This window comes from Pongo pygmaeus, chromosome 12, assembly GCF_028885625.2.
Source record: "Pongo pygmaeus isolate AG05252 chromosome 12, NHGRI_mPonPyg2-v2.0_pri, whole genome shotgun sequence".
NCBI classification, from domain to species: Eukaryota; Metazoa; Chordata; class Mammalia; order Primates; family Hominidae; genus Pongo; species Pongo pygmaeus.
The window spans coordinates 101,221,304-101,239,905 of record NC_072385.2 but is presented as its reverse complement, the minus strand read 5'-3'; the positions used below and the strand labels follow the sequence as shown (position 1 = coordinate 101,239,905).

The 18,602-nt window shown below is 39.5% G+C and overlaps 1 protein-coding gene across 2 annotated transcripts in view; it reads left to right on the top strand.

The window, feature by feature from the left end:
* TTC27 (tetratricopeptide repeat domain 27) overlaps positions 1 to 18,602 on the top strand; it is a 197,649-nt gene that overhangs the window by 44,405 nt on the left and 134,642 nt on the right. For both annotated transcript variants that reach the window (XM_054475625.1, XM_063648844.1), the window contains exons 8-9: positions 5,114 to 5,226; positions 11,664 to 11,730. In XM_054475625.1, the coding sequence (XP_054331600.1) occupies positions 5,114 to 5,226; positions 11,664 to 11,730 (180 nt within the window). The remainder of the gene's footprint in view (positions 1 to 5,113; positions 5,227 to 11,663; positions 11,731 to 18,602) is intronic.

Here is an 18,602-nt window from a genome sequence, read left to right as displayed (position 1 = left end):
AATAACAAAAGGCAGACTGGGTGTAGACCAATTTTTCTATCTGCTATCATATTTGTTTCCTTATGTTTGTCTTCTCTTGGAATCTCTTAGGTTTTTTCTAAATATATAAACAGATTATCAGAATTCCTTTTTGCTAGTTTTATGATCAGACTTTTGTTTCTCTGTCATTATTGGGGGGTGGTTGCCTTAATATGTTTATTTGACATGTCTAATGAATTCTCTTTAGTTTGAATTATGACTCTTGGTCAGTTTACCTAAATCAGCTGCTTCCATGAAGCCCTTTAGTATTTATGCATGTGTTTTCTGATCCCAGAAACCCCCAACTACTTTTTTTTTTTTTTTTTTTTTTTTGAGATGGAGTCTCACTCTGTTGCCCAGACTGGAGTGTAGTGATGCGATCTCAGCTCAATGCAACCTCTGCCTCTGGAGTTCAAGCGATTCTCCTGCCTTAGCCTCCCGAGTAGCTGGGATTACAGGCATGCACCACCATGCCTGGCTAATTTTGTATTTTTAGTAGAGACAGGGTTTCTCCATGTTGGTCAGGCTGGTCTCGAACTCACAACCTCAGGTGATCCGCCCGTCTCGGCCTCCCAAAGTGCTGGGATTACAGGCGTGAGCCACCGCGCCTGTCTGTGTTTGTTGTTTCTTAATGTGGAGTTGTCCTATAGAAAATTGTCTCCCAGTGATTGGCCTGGCATGGTGGCTCATGCCTGTAATCTTAGTACTTTGGGAGGCTGAGGTGGGTGGATCACTTGAGGTCAGGAGTTCGAGCCAAGTCTGACCAAAATGGTGAAACCCTGTCTCTATTAAAAATACAAAATTAGGCCGGGTGCAGTGGCTCACGCCTGTAATCCCAGCACTTTGGGAGGCCAAGGTGGGTGCACGAGGTCAAGAGATTGAGACCATCCTGGCTAACATGGTGAAACCCTGTCTCTATTAAAAATACAAAAAAAAAAATTAACCGGGCGTGGTGGCAGGTGCCTGTAGTCCCAGCTACTCAGGAGGCTGAGGCAGGAGAATGGCGTGAATCTGGGAGGCGGAGCTTGCAGTGAGCCGAGATCATGCCACTGCACTCCAGCCTGGGCGACAGAGCAAGACTCCGTCTCAAAAAAAAAGAAAATAAACAAAAAAACAAAATTAGCCGGTTGTGGTGGCACGTGTCTGTAATCCCAGCTACTTGGGAGGTTGAGGCAGGAGAATTGCTTGAACCCAGGAGGTGGAGGTTGCAATAAGCAATGAGTGCAATTGCATTATTGAACTCCAGTCTGGGCAACAAGAGCAAAACTCTCTTTGAAAAAAAAGAAAAGGAAAAAAGAAAATTATCTCCTGGTGATAAATAGGATATGATGAGTATTATGAGCAATGTATGAAAATGGTGTACAATTTAATACAGAATTTAATCTTTTTTTTGCTTGTTCTTTTCTTTTCTTTTCTGTTCTTTCTTTCATTTTTAAATGGGATGAGGTCTCACTATATTGCCCAGGTTTGTTTCAAACTCCTGGGCTCAAGCAATCTTCTTGCCTCAACCTCCCAAAGTGCTGGGATTAACCCTGTAACACATGTTACAGGGTTAATGTGGTTAACATTTTTAACATATTACCTGTGACTATCATAAATTGTTTCAGAATTATTTTATTTTATTTTAAAAATTTTGGCTGGGCGCAGTGGCTCACGCCTGTAATCCCAGCGCTTTGGGAGGCCGAGGTGGGCGGATCACGAGGTCAGGAGATTGAGACCATCCTGGCTAACACAGTGAAACCCCGTCTCTACTAAAAATACAAAGAATTGGGAGTGGTGGCGGGCGCCTGTAGTCCCAGCTACTCGGGAGGCTGAGGCAGGAGAATGGCGTGAACCCGGGAGGCGGAGCTTGCAGTGAGCTGAGATTGTGCCACTGCATTCCAGGCTGGGTGACAGAGTGAGATTCCATCTCAAAAAAAAAAAAAAAAAAAAAAAAAAATTTTTACCTGTTTGTCTATTTAGAGACCAGGTTATGAGACTGGCTAATTTTTGTATTTTTGGTAGAGATGGGGTTTCACCATGTTGCCCAGGCTGGTCTCGAACTTCTGGGCTCAAGCCATCCACTTTCCTCAGCCTCCCAAAACTGTTGGGATTATAGCCATGAGCCACTGCACCGGCCAGAATTTAATCTTTTGTATGTGAAATAGAATACATTCAGATAATCTTGTGGTCTTTGTTAATTACTACTTGAAGATGGAGAGTACAAGTTGTATGCTGTAGGTGTGAATTAGATAGAAACTTGGCTTTATTCTAATGGGTGGAAGAGAATTGTTAAGTTGGTTATATATCATATTACCTTGTGTCAAACACATTATTAGATTGTAATATACACCATCTGTTTAATAACCATTTTTCAGGAAAAGGAAAGGAACACTACTATACCATTTATAGTGATTACAAAATATATCCTGATTGGAAATGTTACAACATGGCCTGGTGTGGTGGCTCACGCCTGTAGTCCCAGCACTTTGGAAGGCCGAGGTGGGAGGATCACTTGAGGTCAGGAGTTCGAGACCAACCTGGCCAACATCCCGAAACCCCATCTCTACTAAAAATAGAAAAGATTATCTGGGCATGGTGGTGTGTGCCTGTAATTCCAGCTACTTGGGAGGCTGAGGCAGGAGAATCGCTTGAACCCAGGAGGTGGAGGTTGCAGTGAGCTGAGATCACGCCACTGCACTCCAGCCCGGGCGACTGAGACTTTCTCAAAAAAAAAAAAAAAAAAAAAAAAAGAAATGTTACAATGTGAAAATATATATTTTAATTTTTTTTATTTTTTATTTTTTTTGAGATGGTGTCTCATTCTGTAGCCTGCCTTAGACTCCAAGTAGCTGAGACTACAGCCACATGCCACTACGCCCGGATAGTTGTATTTTTAGTAGAGACGGGGCTTCACCATGCTGGCCAGGCTGGTCTCGAACTCCTGACGTCGAGTGATCCGCCTGCCTCAGCCTCTCAAAGTGCTGGGATTACAGGCATGAGCCATGGCACCTGGCTTCTGTCTAGCTTCAGTTGGCTCCTAAAGTCTTCCTTTTTTTTTTTTTGTTGAATTAGAAAAAAATTTAACCCAAGATTATTGAGGAATAATTTATATAAAATATACCTATTTTAAATCATAGTTTGTTGAGATTTAACAATTAGACGCATGTAACCACCACCACAATGAAAAAAAGTTTCTCCAAAGAGTGCCGTCATAGTTCTTTGCACTTAGTTGCTGTCATAGATTAGATCTGTCTTTTCTAGAATTTCCAATAAATGGAATCATACAGTATATAATCTTTTGGTCTGGCTTAATGGTTTCAAGATTCATCCATGTTGAAATACCAGTGTGAACTGTTGGTGGACATTTAAGTTATTTCTAGCAGCTATTACTAATAAACCTGCCTAGAAAATATGTGTGTAAGTCTTTGTGTGAACATAAGTTTTTTTTTTCCTCTTCTTTTTTTATTTTTGAAATGGAATCTCGCTCTATTGCCCAGGCTGGAGTGCAGTGGCACGATCTCAGCTTACTGCAACCTCCACCTCCCGCGTTCAAGTGTTTCTCCTGCCTCAGCCTCTCGAGTAGCTGGGAGTACAGGTATGCGCCACCATGCCTGGCTAATTTTTGTATTTTTGGTAGAGATGGGGTTTTTGCCATGTTTACCAGGCTGGTCTCGAACTCCTGACATCAAGTGATCCACCCACCTTGGCCTCCTAAAGTGCTGGGATTACAGGCATGAGCCACCATGCCTGGCCTCTCTTGCCCATTTTTAATTTGAGTTGTTTGTCTTCCTATTGAGTTCTAAGAGTTCTCCATATTCTGGATGCAAGTCCCTTTTCAGATATATGTTTTGTCAGTATATTTGGATTTGGAGCTTGACTTTTTGTCTTCTTAACAATGTTTTCAGAGAACAGAAGTTTTTAATTTGATGAAGTCCAATTTATGAAGTTTTTCTCTTATAATTCATACTTTTTGTGTCCTAATTAAGGACTGACTGCCTTTCCATCTCAAGGTTACAAAGATTTTTTAAAAAATGTTTTCTTCTAGAAGTTTTTTTAGCTTTAGCTTGTGTATTAAGGTCTGTGATTAATTTTGATTTAATTTTTGTGTATGATTGAGATAAAAGTGAAGGGTCATTTTTTTTTTTTCCAAATGGATATGCAGTTGTTCTGACAGCATTTACTTACTTATTTTTTGGAGAGACAGGGTCTTGCTGTGTTGCTCAGGCTGATCTCGAACTCCTGGCCTCAAGCTTCCTCCCCCCCTTGGCCTCCCAAAGTTCTCTAATGTCATTTATTGAAAGGCTTTACCTGTTGAACCACCTAGTTAGCTTTATTGAAAATCAATCCATCATATATGCACGGGTCTAAAATTTTGGACTGTATTCTGTTCCATTCACTTTATATGTCTGTCTTTATGCCAGTACTATACTGTCTGGGCTTTATAGTAATTCTTGAAATCAAGTACTTCCTCATATTTTATTCTTTTAAAAATTGTTTTGGTTATTGTCGATCATTTGCATTTCCATATAAATTTTAGAATGAACTTGTCACAGTTTGGCATTTCCATCATTGATAATAAGCTATTTGTGAGAAATTTCTCAACTGATCACACTATATTGCTGAGACACAGAGTTGGGAAGTTGATGTTTTTGATTAGAATTTAGAGGCAGAATAGAAAGATCAAGTTTTGAATCCTGATGCTGTCACATGACTTTGAGTGTGATCTTGGATGAGCTTCAAGTATCTGATTCTTTGTTTTTTCATCAATAAATAGGGATAGAAATGCCTATTGTCTATGATTATTGTGAGGATGAATTTGAAAAATGTCTGTAAAATTATCTGCAGAGGGGCTTTTGCATACTTGGCTCAATCAGTGATAGCTGTTATTCCCTATTATTGTCATTGTTAGTGCGTTCTTGAGGTGTAGATGGCACATCTTTCATTTCTGGAAGGTAAATTGTTTCCAAATATGTGTTTCACAAGAAACAGCCTATTGACCATATGTCGAACAGGTAAGTTAACTTTATCCTTTCTAGCAATCTATTACATGCCATTCTGGTAAGTGAATAAAATTTAATTTTTGGTCTAAGTATTTTCTTTTGTATTCTACTAGAATCTTGAGCTCAATGATGACACCATTCTGAATGACATAAAGTTAGCAGATTGTGAACAGTTCCAGATGCCGGATCTGTGTGCTGAAGAGCTCGCTATTATCCTTGGAATCTGGTAAGTTAATGACTGACTTGGCTGCTTTGAACACTTTGCATATTGATTCTCTTATGTGTGGAGAATCTTTATTCAAGGAGGTTCCAAGAGTTCTGGATGAATAGGGAATTTTGTAGAGCTTATGGAGATCAAGAGGAAATACTTGGAGAGCCAATTAAAGGGTTAGACATTACGAATCACCAATGAGTTGGTATATCTATTCTTCTGTTTCCTTTATAAGCACAATTTCTTTGGTTAGCTTTAGCTAGGACTAGATTATTAATAAAATATTAAAGACAAATGAGAATGACTATTTTGAGATTTGAGGATATTTACATTTCAAAGGATAGGATTATTTTTTAATACTGTGGAACCTTATCTGTGGTGGAAATAGTTTTAACTTTTTTTTCTGATAGAAATAATTTCAAATTTGTGAAAAATGTTTAAGGGCAGGATGATACATATAACTTTTAAGAATAAGTTTCCAACATGATACTGTATCATTCCTGAATAATTTAGTGTATATTTCCAACAAATAATGTTATTTTTGTACATAGTCACAATACAGCTATCAAAATCAGAAAATTAACATTCGTACTTTGCTATCATTTAATTCTCAGACCCCATTCAAATTTTGCTAGTTGTCCAGATACTCTCTTTTAGAAAAGATCCAGTCTAGAATATATGTGTCACATTTAGTTGTCGTGTCTCTTTAGTCTTTGTCAGTCTGGAATAGTTCCTCGTTTTTGCTTGACTTGCATGATCTTGACACTTGAAATTTACAAGTCCATTACTTTTAGACTTTCCTTCAATTTGAGTTTGTCTGATTTTTTTTTTTAATAGTTGGATTCACCTTATGCATTTTTTTTTTTTCCTGAGACGGAGTTTTGCTATTGTTGCCTAGGCTGGAGTGCAATGGCACAATCTTGGCTCATTGCAACCTCCGCCCCATGGGCTCAAGCGATTCTCTTGCCTCAGCCTCCTGAGTAGCTGGGATTACAGGCGCGCACCACCACGCCCGGCTAATTTTTTTGTATTTTTAGTAGAGATGGGGTTTTGCTGTGTTTTCCAGGCTGGTCTCGAACTCCTGACCTCAGCTGATCCGCCCGCCTCTGCCTCCCAGAATGCTGGGATTACAGGCATGAGCCACCACACCTGGCCACCTTATGTGTTTTTAGCTGGGATGTCAGAGAAATGAAGTTTTGTTATTCTCATTGCATCCTAGCAGGTAGAATATGATTTGGGTTTGCCCCACTACTGTTGATGTTAACTTCGATCACATGATTAAAGTGGTGTTTGCTAGGCTTCTCCAAAGTTATTCTTTTATTTTGTAATTAACATTTTATTGACCAGGTGCGGTGTCTTATGCCTGTAACGCCAGCACTTTGGGAAGCCGAAGCGGGTGGATCACCCAAGGTCAGGAGTTTGAGACCAGCCTGGCCAACATAGTGAAATCCCGTCTCTACTAAAAATACAAAAATTAGCCGGGTATGGTGGCAGGCACCTGTAATCCCAGCTACTTGGGAGGTTGAGGCAGGAGAATCGCTTGAACCTAGGAGGTGGAGATTGCAGTGAGCTGAGATCATGCCACTGCACTCCACCTGGGTAACAGAGTGAAACTCTGTCTCAAAAAAAAAAAAAAAAAAAAATTCTTTGAAAGGTAGTTTTAGACTAAATGAATATCCCATTTGTCATCAAGAGATTTATTAATGTTCAAAATAGAATCCCTCACAAAGCTATAATATTGATACCAGTTAAATTAGTAATAGGCAACTTAAGAAAGGGAGCATTTGAAAAAATCTTTTTTTTTTTTTTTTGAGACAGAGTCTTGCACTGTCGCCCAGGCTGGAGTACAGTGGCACGATCTTGGCTCACTGCAACCTCCGCCTCCCAGGTTCAAGCAATTCTCCTGCTTCAGCCTCCCAAGTAGCTAGGATTACAGGCATGTGCCACCACACCTGGCTAATTTTTGTATTTTTAGTAGAGACGGGGTTTCACCATGTTGACCAGTCTGGTCTTGAACTCCTGACCTCAGGTGATCCGTCCGCCTCAGCCTCCCAAAGTGCTAGGATTATGGCGGTGAGCCACCGTGCCCAGCCAAAATCTTATTCTTTTGATTCAGTAGAACTCACCCTTTGGTGTTCACCTCATAGCATTTTACTTCATATATGCAACAGTAAGTTTTCTTTTATATAAAAGTTGAATTCAGTTCTACAGTTCCTTTTTATTTTAAAATGGATCACACATACAGAGTTCTGTTTCTAAATCCTAAGCAATTTTCCTGTAACATTATTTATTCCAGTGACACAATTTTTTTTTTTTTTTTGAGACAGAGTCTCCCTGTGTCACCCCAGGCTGGAGTGCAGTGGTGCGATCTTGGCTCACTGCAAGCTCTACCTCCTGGGTTCATGCCATTCTTCTGCCTCAGCCTCCTGAGTAGCTGGGACTACAAGCGCCCACCACCACAGCTGGCTAATTTTGTTTTGTGTATTTGGTAGATATGGGGTTTCACTGTGTTAGCCAGGATGGTCTCGATCTCCTGACCTCGTAATCCACCCACCTCGGCCTCCCAAAGTGCTGGGATTACAGGCGTGAGCCACCGCACCTGGCCTTCCAGTGACAGAATTTATGTTTACTGCATAAAAAATACTTGTTCAATCCAATAATATGAATAGCAACCATTTATCAACAATAGTATGTGGTAGGCATTATACCATGTACTTTCACATTAACCCTCATTAATAGTCTAACAACACTAAGCGTTGTTATTTGTCTCAATTCTTCAGGTGGGAAAACAAGGTTCAAATGGCTAAATGACTTGTTCAGAATTACAGAGTGGCAACTGGGATCTGAATCTAAGTTTTACTGACCCCAAATTCTGAGTTCTTTTTTATGTTACTTAAGAAAATGTTATTTTGGCAAATTCATAATTGTCATCTCATCAGGAAATTAAACTATGCCAAATAAATGTATTCCCAGGCATTATGTCAGCTGAACTATAGCTATATTGAGGTAAACTTTACATTTAAGAGAGGACTAAAAATCCAGAAAATGCTCATCTTTTCTGGATACTTGTTTTTCCCAAAGGAAGATCTCAGTGGAATTTCAATATATAGAGCAGATAAAAGCACAGAACTGACTTCACCGGCAGTTTAACTCTTCATTGTTTGGTAGAAACCACTTGCTTATTTTCTGAATCTTAGTGCATCTGATGCAGTTTATAAACCTCTGGGTTAGAATAGTAGTGAATTTATGATTTGCATATACTAAGTTACTGTGGGGTTTTTAAATAGTGATTTTCTTATATTGCCTGATCTCTGTCTGATCCCTGTGGTCGCTAACCCCCGTGAAGAGGTGACTTAGACATTGTGTTAGGCTGGTTTGGTTTGGAAAGGAGACTTAGAGAAGGTGAAGTCTTTTTTTTTGTTTTGTTTTTTTGAGACGGAGTTTCACTCTTGTCGGCCAGGCTAGAGTGCAATGGTGCAATCTTGACTCACTGCAACCTCCGACTCCCAGGTTCAAGCGATTTTCTTGCCTCAGCCTCCTGAGTAGCTGGGATTACAGGCGCCCACCACCATGCTCAGCTAATTTTTGTATTTTTAGTAGAGATAGGGTTTCACCATGTTGGCCAAGCTGGTCTCGAACTCCTGATCTCAGGTGATCTACCTGCCTCAGCCTCCCAAAGTGCTGAGATTACAGCCGTGAGCCACTGTGCCTAGCCTGAGAAGGTCAATTCTTATACATTGTAGATTGGCACAACAGTGGGGTTAGCTTCAGGCTCCTTCCCTGGACTCTTGCTGTTCACTGGCCTCCTGCTTGAGTTGGATTTTTACCTGACGACCAATGCTGGAACTTGCCCCACCTCTGTTATACCTCATTCTACCTGACTGCTTGTATGCATTCATGTGTGTTTGTCTTGTAGGTGTTTTTAATAAAATCGTTTCATAGTTCTTTCCTCTTCCATTCATTGATTTTTTTCTTTTCCAACAGTAAAAATTGGTTCATTTAAAAATTATTATATAAACAATTTATGGTCATTATAAAATCCTTAAACAGTATTGAAAATTATAAGGATACGTTATATTTTATAAGACAGTGTTTTCTTTTCATTCTGTTTTTTTTTTTTTTTAGATGGATTCTTGCTCTGTTGCCCAGGCTGGAATGCAGTGGCATGATCTTGGCTCACTGCAGCCTCTGCCTCCTGGGTTCAAGCAGTTCTCTGCCTCAGTCTCCCGAGTAGCTGGGATTATAGGCACCTAGCACCATGCCCAGCTAATTTTTGTATTTTTAGTAGTGACGGGGTTTCACCATCTTGGCCAGGCTGGTCTTGAACTCCTAACCTCTTGATCCACCTGCCTCGGCCTCCCTAAGTGCTGGGATTATATGCATTAGCCACTGCGCCCAGCCTCTTTTCATTCTTAATATATGAAATGTTTATATATATTATATGCCCTTTAAAATTTGTTAAATTAATATATGAAATATTTGGAATTACATTCCATATATATATCCACTTATATATATTCCATATATATTATAATTATATGTGGAATATTTCATATATTCCATATGTTAAGAATATTTAATATTCCATTTGGAATAGTCTAATAATAAAAAACACTGGTGAAAAGTTAACTGTTATCCTGAATCTCATGTTTGCCATTTTCTTGCCTTTTTAAAAAAATTTTAATTTCATGTTTTGTATGCTTGTAAGTCAGTTGCTTAAATTTGCTTGTTTTTGAGCTTTATAAAAGTAGTATCTTATAATAAATATATAGTCCTCTGTGATTTGCTTGTTTTCTCTCATTATTGTATTCCTGTGATTCATGTTGTTATATGTAGCCGCAATTTACTTTGCAGTATAGCATTCTGTTGGATGAATATACAACAATTTGTCGTTTTCCTTTTGGGCATTTGGATTGTTTCCAGATTTTTTCCTATTATACACAATATTGCTGTGGATATTTATGTATCTCATTCTTGATATATCTGTTCAAGAATTCCTCTGGTCTCTATATCTAGGATGGAAGTACTGAGTTGAGGATATGTGAATGTTCACAAAAAATAGTGCCAGATTGTTTTCTTTTTTTTTTTTGAGATGGAGTCTTGCTCTGTCACTCAGGCTGGAGTGCAATGGCGCAATCTTGGCTCACTGCAACCTCCGCCTCGCAAGTTCAAGCAATCCTCCTGCCTCAGCCTCCCAAGTAGCTGGGACTACAGGCGTGCGCCACCACCTCCAGTTAATTTTTTGTATTTTTAGTAGAGATGTGGTTTCACCATGTTGGCCAGGATGGTCTCGATCTCTTGACCTCATGATTCATTCGCCTGCCTCAGCCTCCCAAAGTGCTGGGATTACACGCATGAGCCACTGTGCCCGGCCCAAATTGTTTTCTAAAATGATCCTACCAATAATGTAATTGATCCTGGATCAGCAAGATCTGAGAATGCCTGTTGTTCTGCCTCCTTGACAGCTGTTATAAAAACATTTTTGTTTTTTTGGCATAAGTTTAATAAATAAGACTTGGTGTCATAATAGCTCTTTTCATTTTCTTTGCTGAGTAGCACATGTTGAATTTCTTTTTTCCTAGGAGGGTAAATTATGTTGGCTGCATAGTGGCCCATGCCTGTAATCCGAACACTTTGGGAAGCTGAGGTGGGCAATCACTTGAGCCCAGGAGTTCAAGACCAGCCTGGACAACACAGTGAAACTCTGTTTCTACAAAAATAGAAAAATCAGCTGGGAATGGTGGTGTACGCCTGTAGTCCCAGTTACTCAGGAGGCTGAGCTGGGAGGATCCCTTGAACTCAGGAGGTGGAGGTTGCAATGAGCCAAGTGTGTGCCACTGCACTGCAGCCTGGGTGACACAGTGAGCCCTGTCTCAAAAAAAAAGAAAAAAAAAAGATAAATTATGTGGACATTTAGTACACCAATCGCATTTTATTTGTCAGCATTTTATTTTTATACCTATCTTTGACAAACTCTACATTTGTATATAATACCATAGTATTTATTTATTTATTTGTTTGTTTTGTTTTGTTTTGTTTTTTTGAGACAGAGTCTCGCTCTGTTGCCCAGGCTGGAGTGCAGTGGCACGATCTCGGCTCACTGCGAGCTCCGCTTCCTGGGTTCACGCCATTCTCCTGCTTCAGCCTCCCGAGTATCTGGGACTACAGGTGCTTGCCACCATGCCCGGCTAATTTTTTGTATTTTTAGTAGAGACGAGGTTTCAGCTTGTTAGCCAGGATGGTCTCGATCTCCTGACCTTGTGATCTGCCTGCCTCAGCCGCCCAAAGTGTTGGGATCACAGGTGTGAGCCACTGTGCCCGGCGCCCATAATATTTAAATATCTGTTTTCAAATATATAAAATATAGCAATTTACTTTGCTTTTTAAAAATTATATTTCATTAGCTACAACTTGCATCTTATAATTAATTTACCTTTTTTCTTAATTTAAAGCACTAATTTTCAAAAGAATAACCCAGTGCACACATTAACTGAAGAGGAGCTTCTGGCATTTACATCAGTGAGTAATGTCTTTTTCTCTTCCATTTCATTTTTTTCCTGGTAAATTACTTCCTCTGGTATGGCCTTGCCTTGGATTGTTTATGGTGAAACACTGCCACCTAAGGAAATAAAGTGGAGAAAAATCTTATCACTTTAGTTTCTAAGTCACATGTATCTTGCTGCTGATTTAAGAGTCTGCAACTCTTAAATTGAGTGCTATGCCTACATGGTCGCGGTGAAAAAGAGAGCTAGGAGCAGGACCAGGAGACCATGGGTTAGAAAGATGTCAAGAGCGTGGTGTGCTCATCAGTGTTCAACAGTCTAGAGCAGTCCGGAGATAAATGTGGACAGAGAAGAGACCACTGGATTGGACAATTAGGAGTGCATTGGTTACTTCTAGGACAGTTTCAGTGGACTCTCTGGACAGTTCCCTCATTACAGAGAATTCAGAGGGACTATGGTATAAGGAAATAAAGTTAATAGATAAAGATCACAGTTGGAGAGGAATAGCAGTGAAAGGGAAAGATGGAGTAATAGATATTTGAGGATTTTAGATCAAGAAGGGCTTTTAAGAAGAGAAAAGTCACAGACGAAGGGGTCAGTCAGTATATTTTGGCTTTATGGATAAAGGAAGATACGTATGTTCTTTAATGAATACAAGTTGCTTAAGATATATCATTTTTTCAAAGGCATTTTCATTATCTTAGTTGGGAATCCAGTTAGAATTCTGTTGTTTTCTTCCTTTGTTGTTTTTCGGATAAGGCAAAATAAAGTACTTTTACTGGCTAGAAAGAAAAGCTAGATTGTGGCTGGGCGAGGTGGCTCATGCCTGTAATCCCAGCACTTTGAGAGGCCGAGGCAGGTGGATCACTTGAGATCAGGAGTTCGGACCAGCCTGGCCGACATGGTGGAACCCTGTCTCTACCAAAAATACAAAAATTACCTGGGCTTGGTGGTACATGTCTGTAACCCCAGCTACTCTGGAGGCTGAGAAGGAGAACCACCTCAACCCGGAAGGCGGAGGTTGCGGTGAGTCACACTGCACTTCAGCCTGGGTGACAGAGAGCAAGACTCCGCCTCAAACACAAAACAAAACAAAACACAACAAAACAAAAAAAGCTAGCTTATTTTGTACTGTAATATAAATTTTTCACATTACTATTTCCTACACACCCTGTTTGAACTGGTTAGGTGTTAGTCGTTTGAGTCCTCTGGTTGCGTGCTTTATTTTCCCACATCAGTATTCTCAGAAATCTTTGGTGTGTATCATCATATTATGTGTGTTTTAGGTAACTGTGGAAATGTTCCTCATTATTTATTACATGTGCTATAAAGGAATTGACAAAGTGTTAACAAATTTTAAAGGGCATATAAAAAACATATTATGTACTTTTCATTTATTCATTCAGCTAATATGTATCTACTAAATAATATATACGGGTATGGTACTAGTCATTGGGGATATAGCAGTAAACAAAGCCTTTTTTGTTCTGGAGTTTATGTCAAATACAGAGTAGACAAAGAGAGAACCAGCTATTTCACAGAAGTGCTGAGGAGAAATATAAAGCAGGTTAAGAGAATAAGAATGGGATGGGCACAGCTGTTTTAGACAAGGTGGTCAGGGAAGGTCTCAGTGGGAAGGTGACATTGAACATAGATCTGGTGAAATGAGGGGTGGGGGAAGGATAGGGAAGGTCTGGAATGGCTGTGAGCTTGAGTCAGGGTAGGGACTGGATGGCGACAAGTGTCTAGGTGATAAATGGTGACCTGGATGCTTGGCTTTCTCTGATGATGGAAGTAAACAGGGATGTGGCATATGACAGGAAATGTTCCTGCTGGCCAGAAGTACCAGTTTCTTGGGATTGGTCTCATAAGCAGTTTATTGCAGCATATATATTACCACAGTTATCCTGAAAAGACAGGAACACACTCTTTTTACGTTCAGACAGTTAATTTTTTAACATTTCTTGTGTGTGTGTGTGGAGGGGGGGGGGTTCCCTTTCTTTAAAACTTTTCCTTTCTTTAACCTATTCTCATTCCCTTGCACTGTGGGGTACCTGTGAAGTAATTAACTCTAGTAACTTCTGATGGTGGGTAACTCTTCACTCCTAGCTTGCAGGGAAGGTCATAAATTCAGGTTTTATACTTCTCCCCTCCGGCCTTTATGCTGTGTAATTTTTCTGCTCTCCTCCCACGCTCTTTCAAATCAGAACCGTCCTGAAGACCGACTTCTTTTTGGAGGAATGCTGTTTAATTACAATGACTCACAGTGCTAGGCCTAACTCTTCTAAAGAGATGAGTTAATCCCGAGTAAATCTTTAATTGGTGAGAAGTAGGGCAAGAAACTTCTATGTGAGGAGGACTTTTAAGAGCCCCACACATACTTTGGGCTTTGCACTGTCCCCCCGACCTTTTTTTTAATCCCAAATGAAACATACAAAATAAACCAGAAAAACCTGTCAGACCTCATCAGCTCTTCATCTATCAGTCCTTCCTTCTGCCCTTCTTTGTGCATGATACTGAAGTGGATAAGATGATGAATTAAAAGTGAATTAATTAAAATTAATGAAGAAATAAACTTTATTTAAATCCTATGTAACTCCAAAAGAGTACAAACATCCCCCAACTTACGATAGTTTGAAAATTTTTTGAATTTGCAATGGTGTGCAAATGATATTCATTCAAGTAGAAACCATACTTTGAATACCTATACAACCATTCTGTTTTTCACTTTCAGTACAGTATTCAATAAATTACATGAGATATTCAGTGTTTTTTTAATAAAATGGGCTCGGTGTTAGATGATGTTTCCCAACTGTAGGCTAACGTATTTAAGGCAGGCTAAGTTAAGCTATGATGTTTGGTAGGACAGGTGTTATTAAATGCATTTTGACTTAGGACATTTACAACTCATGATGGATTTATCAGGATGTAACTCCATCATATGTTGAGGAGCATTTGTATTTGAGACAAGAGGGACCGCTTTTAGGTGCTACCCCACTTCTGACTCTTGAACAATTATTTGTGCCTCTCTTTTTGCAAGGTTCATATTTTGGCTTATATTATAATTATGTATATATATTTGTATATGTGTATGTGTGTGTATATATATATATATGTATTTTCCTTGCAAGACTAGGCTCTGTTCTTTTCTAGGCTCTCTACAAGGGTTGTGACAGTGCTTCAATGCTTTACTCATAGTTGTTGTGAATAAATGCATGCAGAATAAGAAAATGAATGAAATATATATCCTACACCCTGGAATAGGGTTGATTTCTATTCAAGAGCTGCATCACTTACTTAGTTCCATAATTTAGGTAGTACTACATGATACTAGGAATAACCATCTGTTTCATCTTTCTCTTCTATAAAATGGGGGAAAGAGTAAAATGCCCCTATCCCAACACAGAAGACTTTACTTGAGGATCATATTGCAGAACATCTATGAAAGTACTGCAGAGTAGGTAGAGGCTGGTACACTCATAGCATTCAGTGATGCTAGTTTGTAGTAGAGCATTCCTATTTTCAAGCAGGCTAAATGGATAAGATCTGCTTGGAAGTGGCCATAGATATGGAAGAGAAGGGAACAGAGAGGAAAGAACAGCATGGGTTTTTCTTGCTGGGCATCCATTTCCCTGCTCTAGCAGCAGCTTGGTGGCCTGGGACTAGGGCTGTGAACTATTGAGGCTACAAGATGTCTTCCTCTGTTGATAGAAGAGCAAGTATAATAGAATTCTTTTTTCTTTTTTTTTTTTTTCAAAATGGAGTTTTGCTCTTGTCACCCAGGCTGGAATGCAATAGCGTGATCTCAACTCACTGCAACCTCTGCCTCCTGGGTTCAAGCAATTCTCCTGCCTCAGCTTCCCGAGTAGCTGGGACTACAGGCACGGGCCACCACACCTGGGTAATTTTTTTTTTTTTTTTTTTTTTTTGAGACGGAGTCTTGCTCTGTAACCCCAGACTGAAATGCAGTGGTGCAATCTCGGCTCACTGCAAGCTCCGCCTCCCGGGTTCACGCCATTCTCCTGCCTCAGCCTCCTGAGTAGCTGGGACTACAAGCGCCCGCCACCACACCCGGCTAACTTTTTTGTGTTTTTCAGTAGAGATGGGGTTTCACCGTGTTAGCTAGGATGGTCTCGATCTCCTGACCTTGTGATCCACCCGCCTCAGTCTCCCAAAGTGCTGAGATTACAGGCGTGAGCCACTGTGCCAGGCCAATTTTTGTATTTTTAGTAGAGATGGGGTTTCACCATGTTGGCGAGACTGGTCTCGAACTCCTGACCTCAGGTGATGCACCCACCCAGCCTCCCAAAATGCTGGATTTACAGGGGTGAGCCCCTGCGCCCGGCCAATAGAAGTCTTAATACTCCTACCAGAAGTCTGTAAGCACTTGGAGAGATAGGGACAGTGGTTATTTGGTGTTTGGTAAATATTTATTGAATAAACAAATGAATGGCTCTTGGTCCTGAATTTTGTTCAGTTTTGATTAACTGTCCCAAAGTTTACTAGAATGATGGTGAAATCTCTTTTTTGGAGAAATTTTTCCAGTGTTTTCATTTTGGTGCAGCAGGTTGAAATATATATGAAATATGCTGGGAAAATGTTTTAATTTAGCAAAGTCAGAAACTTTTCCTAAGAGGAATAGCTTTACTTGTTTAAGGTTGCTGTTACGTGGTGCTATTTCTGAGATTATATCTCCATGTTTCAGGAAAGCTGAGTCAGAGTAAAAATAACCCATATTGTTTTAGAGAGCCATTTATGTTGTATCAGCTTGATAATTTAAAATTAGCTGTGTTATCTACATTATTTCCCTTCAGATGAGCCACGTCAGTGACATTCAGTAATGTTTTAAATTTCCTTTTATTGTTGAAAATGGGAACAATTTAGTTAGTTCATACAGGTTTTTCAGTTTTCCTTGGCAAAGGTTTGTTTAGGCTGGGCGGGGTAGCTCACGCCTGTAATCCCAGCACTTTGGGAGGCCGAGGTGGGCAGATCACAAGGTCAGTAGTTTATGACCAGCCTGGCCAACATGATGAAACCCTGTCTCTACTAAAAATACAAAAATTAGCTGGGCGTGGTGGTGCACGCCTATAATCCCAGCTACTCAGGAGGCTGATGCAGGATAATCGCTTGAACCCGGGAGGCGGAAGTTTCAGTGAGTTGAGATCACGCCACTGCACCCCAGCCTGGACATCAGAGTGAGACTCTGACTTGAGGGGGAAGACAAAAAGTTTGTTTAAGTGAATGTGAATTGATACTGGCAGCTTGCCTTTTGACTCTACCTGAAGCCCCTAGGTCTCTGTAAATGAAAGAAGGAAAAAGATCTTTGGAAGTTAACACATTGTATTTTATGTATTTTCTTTTTCTGCTATTGACTTTAAAGCTATTTAATAAATACTGATCTACGATCATAATATAGTTTGCTAATCCATTTTACAGATGAAAATGATTACCCATTTTTCTTCTAGGGAATTACTCATTTATTAATTGTAATTTATTAAGATAGGAAATATAACTGTTAGTGCTTGTACTTTTGATAGTTTGTTACTAGAGTTAATTACTTCAGAATTACCTCACAGTATATAGGAACAAGCACAGTGAGACTTAAGCAAAATAAAACGAACAAAACTGTACTTACATATGTCATAGTCAGCCTGGTGAAAAGAAAACATAAAGAGAATGTCTCGATAGCAACCAAAAAAAAAAAAAAGACATTGCATAAGAGGAAACAACTGCAGATACCTTCACCTTCTCATTGAAACTAATTGCTCTGCTTTGCTTTTCCTTTTTTTTTTTTTTTTTTTTTTTTTATTAGATGGAGTCTTGCTCTGTCCCCCAGGGTGGAGTGCAGTGGCACAATCTTGGCTTGCTGCAACCTCTGCCTCCCAGTTCAAGTGATTCTCTTGCCTTAGCCTCCCGAGTAGCTGGGATTACAGGCATGCACCACCACACCCAGCCAATTTTTGTATTTTTAGTACAGATGGGGTTTAACCATGTTGGCCAGGCAGTTCTGGAACTCCTGGCCTCAGGTGATCTGCACTTCTTGGCCTCCCAAAGTGCTGGGATTGCAGGCATGAGCCACTACACCCAGCCTGCCTGTTCCTTAAGTTCTCTTACAAATTAGAAATGACCTGGGGACTGATTGCTTTTCTTTTGTCTTCTACAGTTAACCATGTCTTGAGGTTAATGCTTATTAGAATTTCCCTTCTGGTCCACTGTTACTGGACTTTAATTCCCATTGTCAACAACTATAAAATTGGATAATATATCATGACCAAATAGTGTTTACCCCGGGAATACAAAATTGGTTTAATATGAAACAATGCAACTCACCTCATTAATAGAGCAAAGGAGAAAAACCAGATGATTATCTTAATAGAAACAGAAAAGCCTTTGACAAAATTCAACACCTTTCATTATAAAAACTCTTAGTAAACTAGGAATAGAAGAGAATATCAACCTGATTAAGTGCATCTAGCTAAAATCATTATTGGTGAAAAGTAGTCTTTCCCCCGTAAGCTCAGAAAAAAGGGAAGATTGTCTGCTTTCTTCACTTCTCTTCTTGTTGAACTAGAATCCCAGTAGTGCAATAGATAAGAAGAAGATATGAAGAAATAAAAGGTATACAGATTGGAAATTAGGATATAAACTACCTTTATGCATAGATGACATGTTTATATCATAGAAAAACTCTTAAGAATGAGCATGAAAGCTACTAGAACTAACAAGCAAGTTCTTAGAATACAAGGTCAACATAAAAAAGTCAATTATACTTATATTTGCTAGCAATACTTGGGAAAAGAATTTTAAAATCATTTGCAATAGCCTTAAATAAATCAAATTATTTACAAATAATTACAACTAAAATGCAAGACCTCTATGCTGAAAATG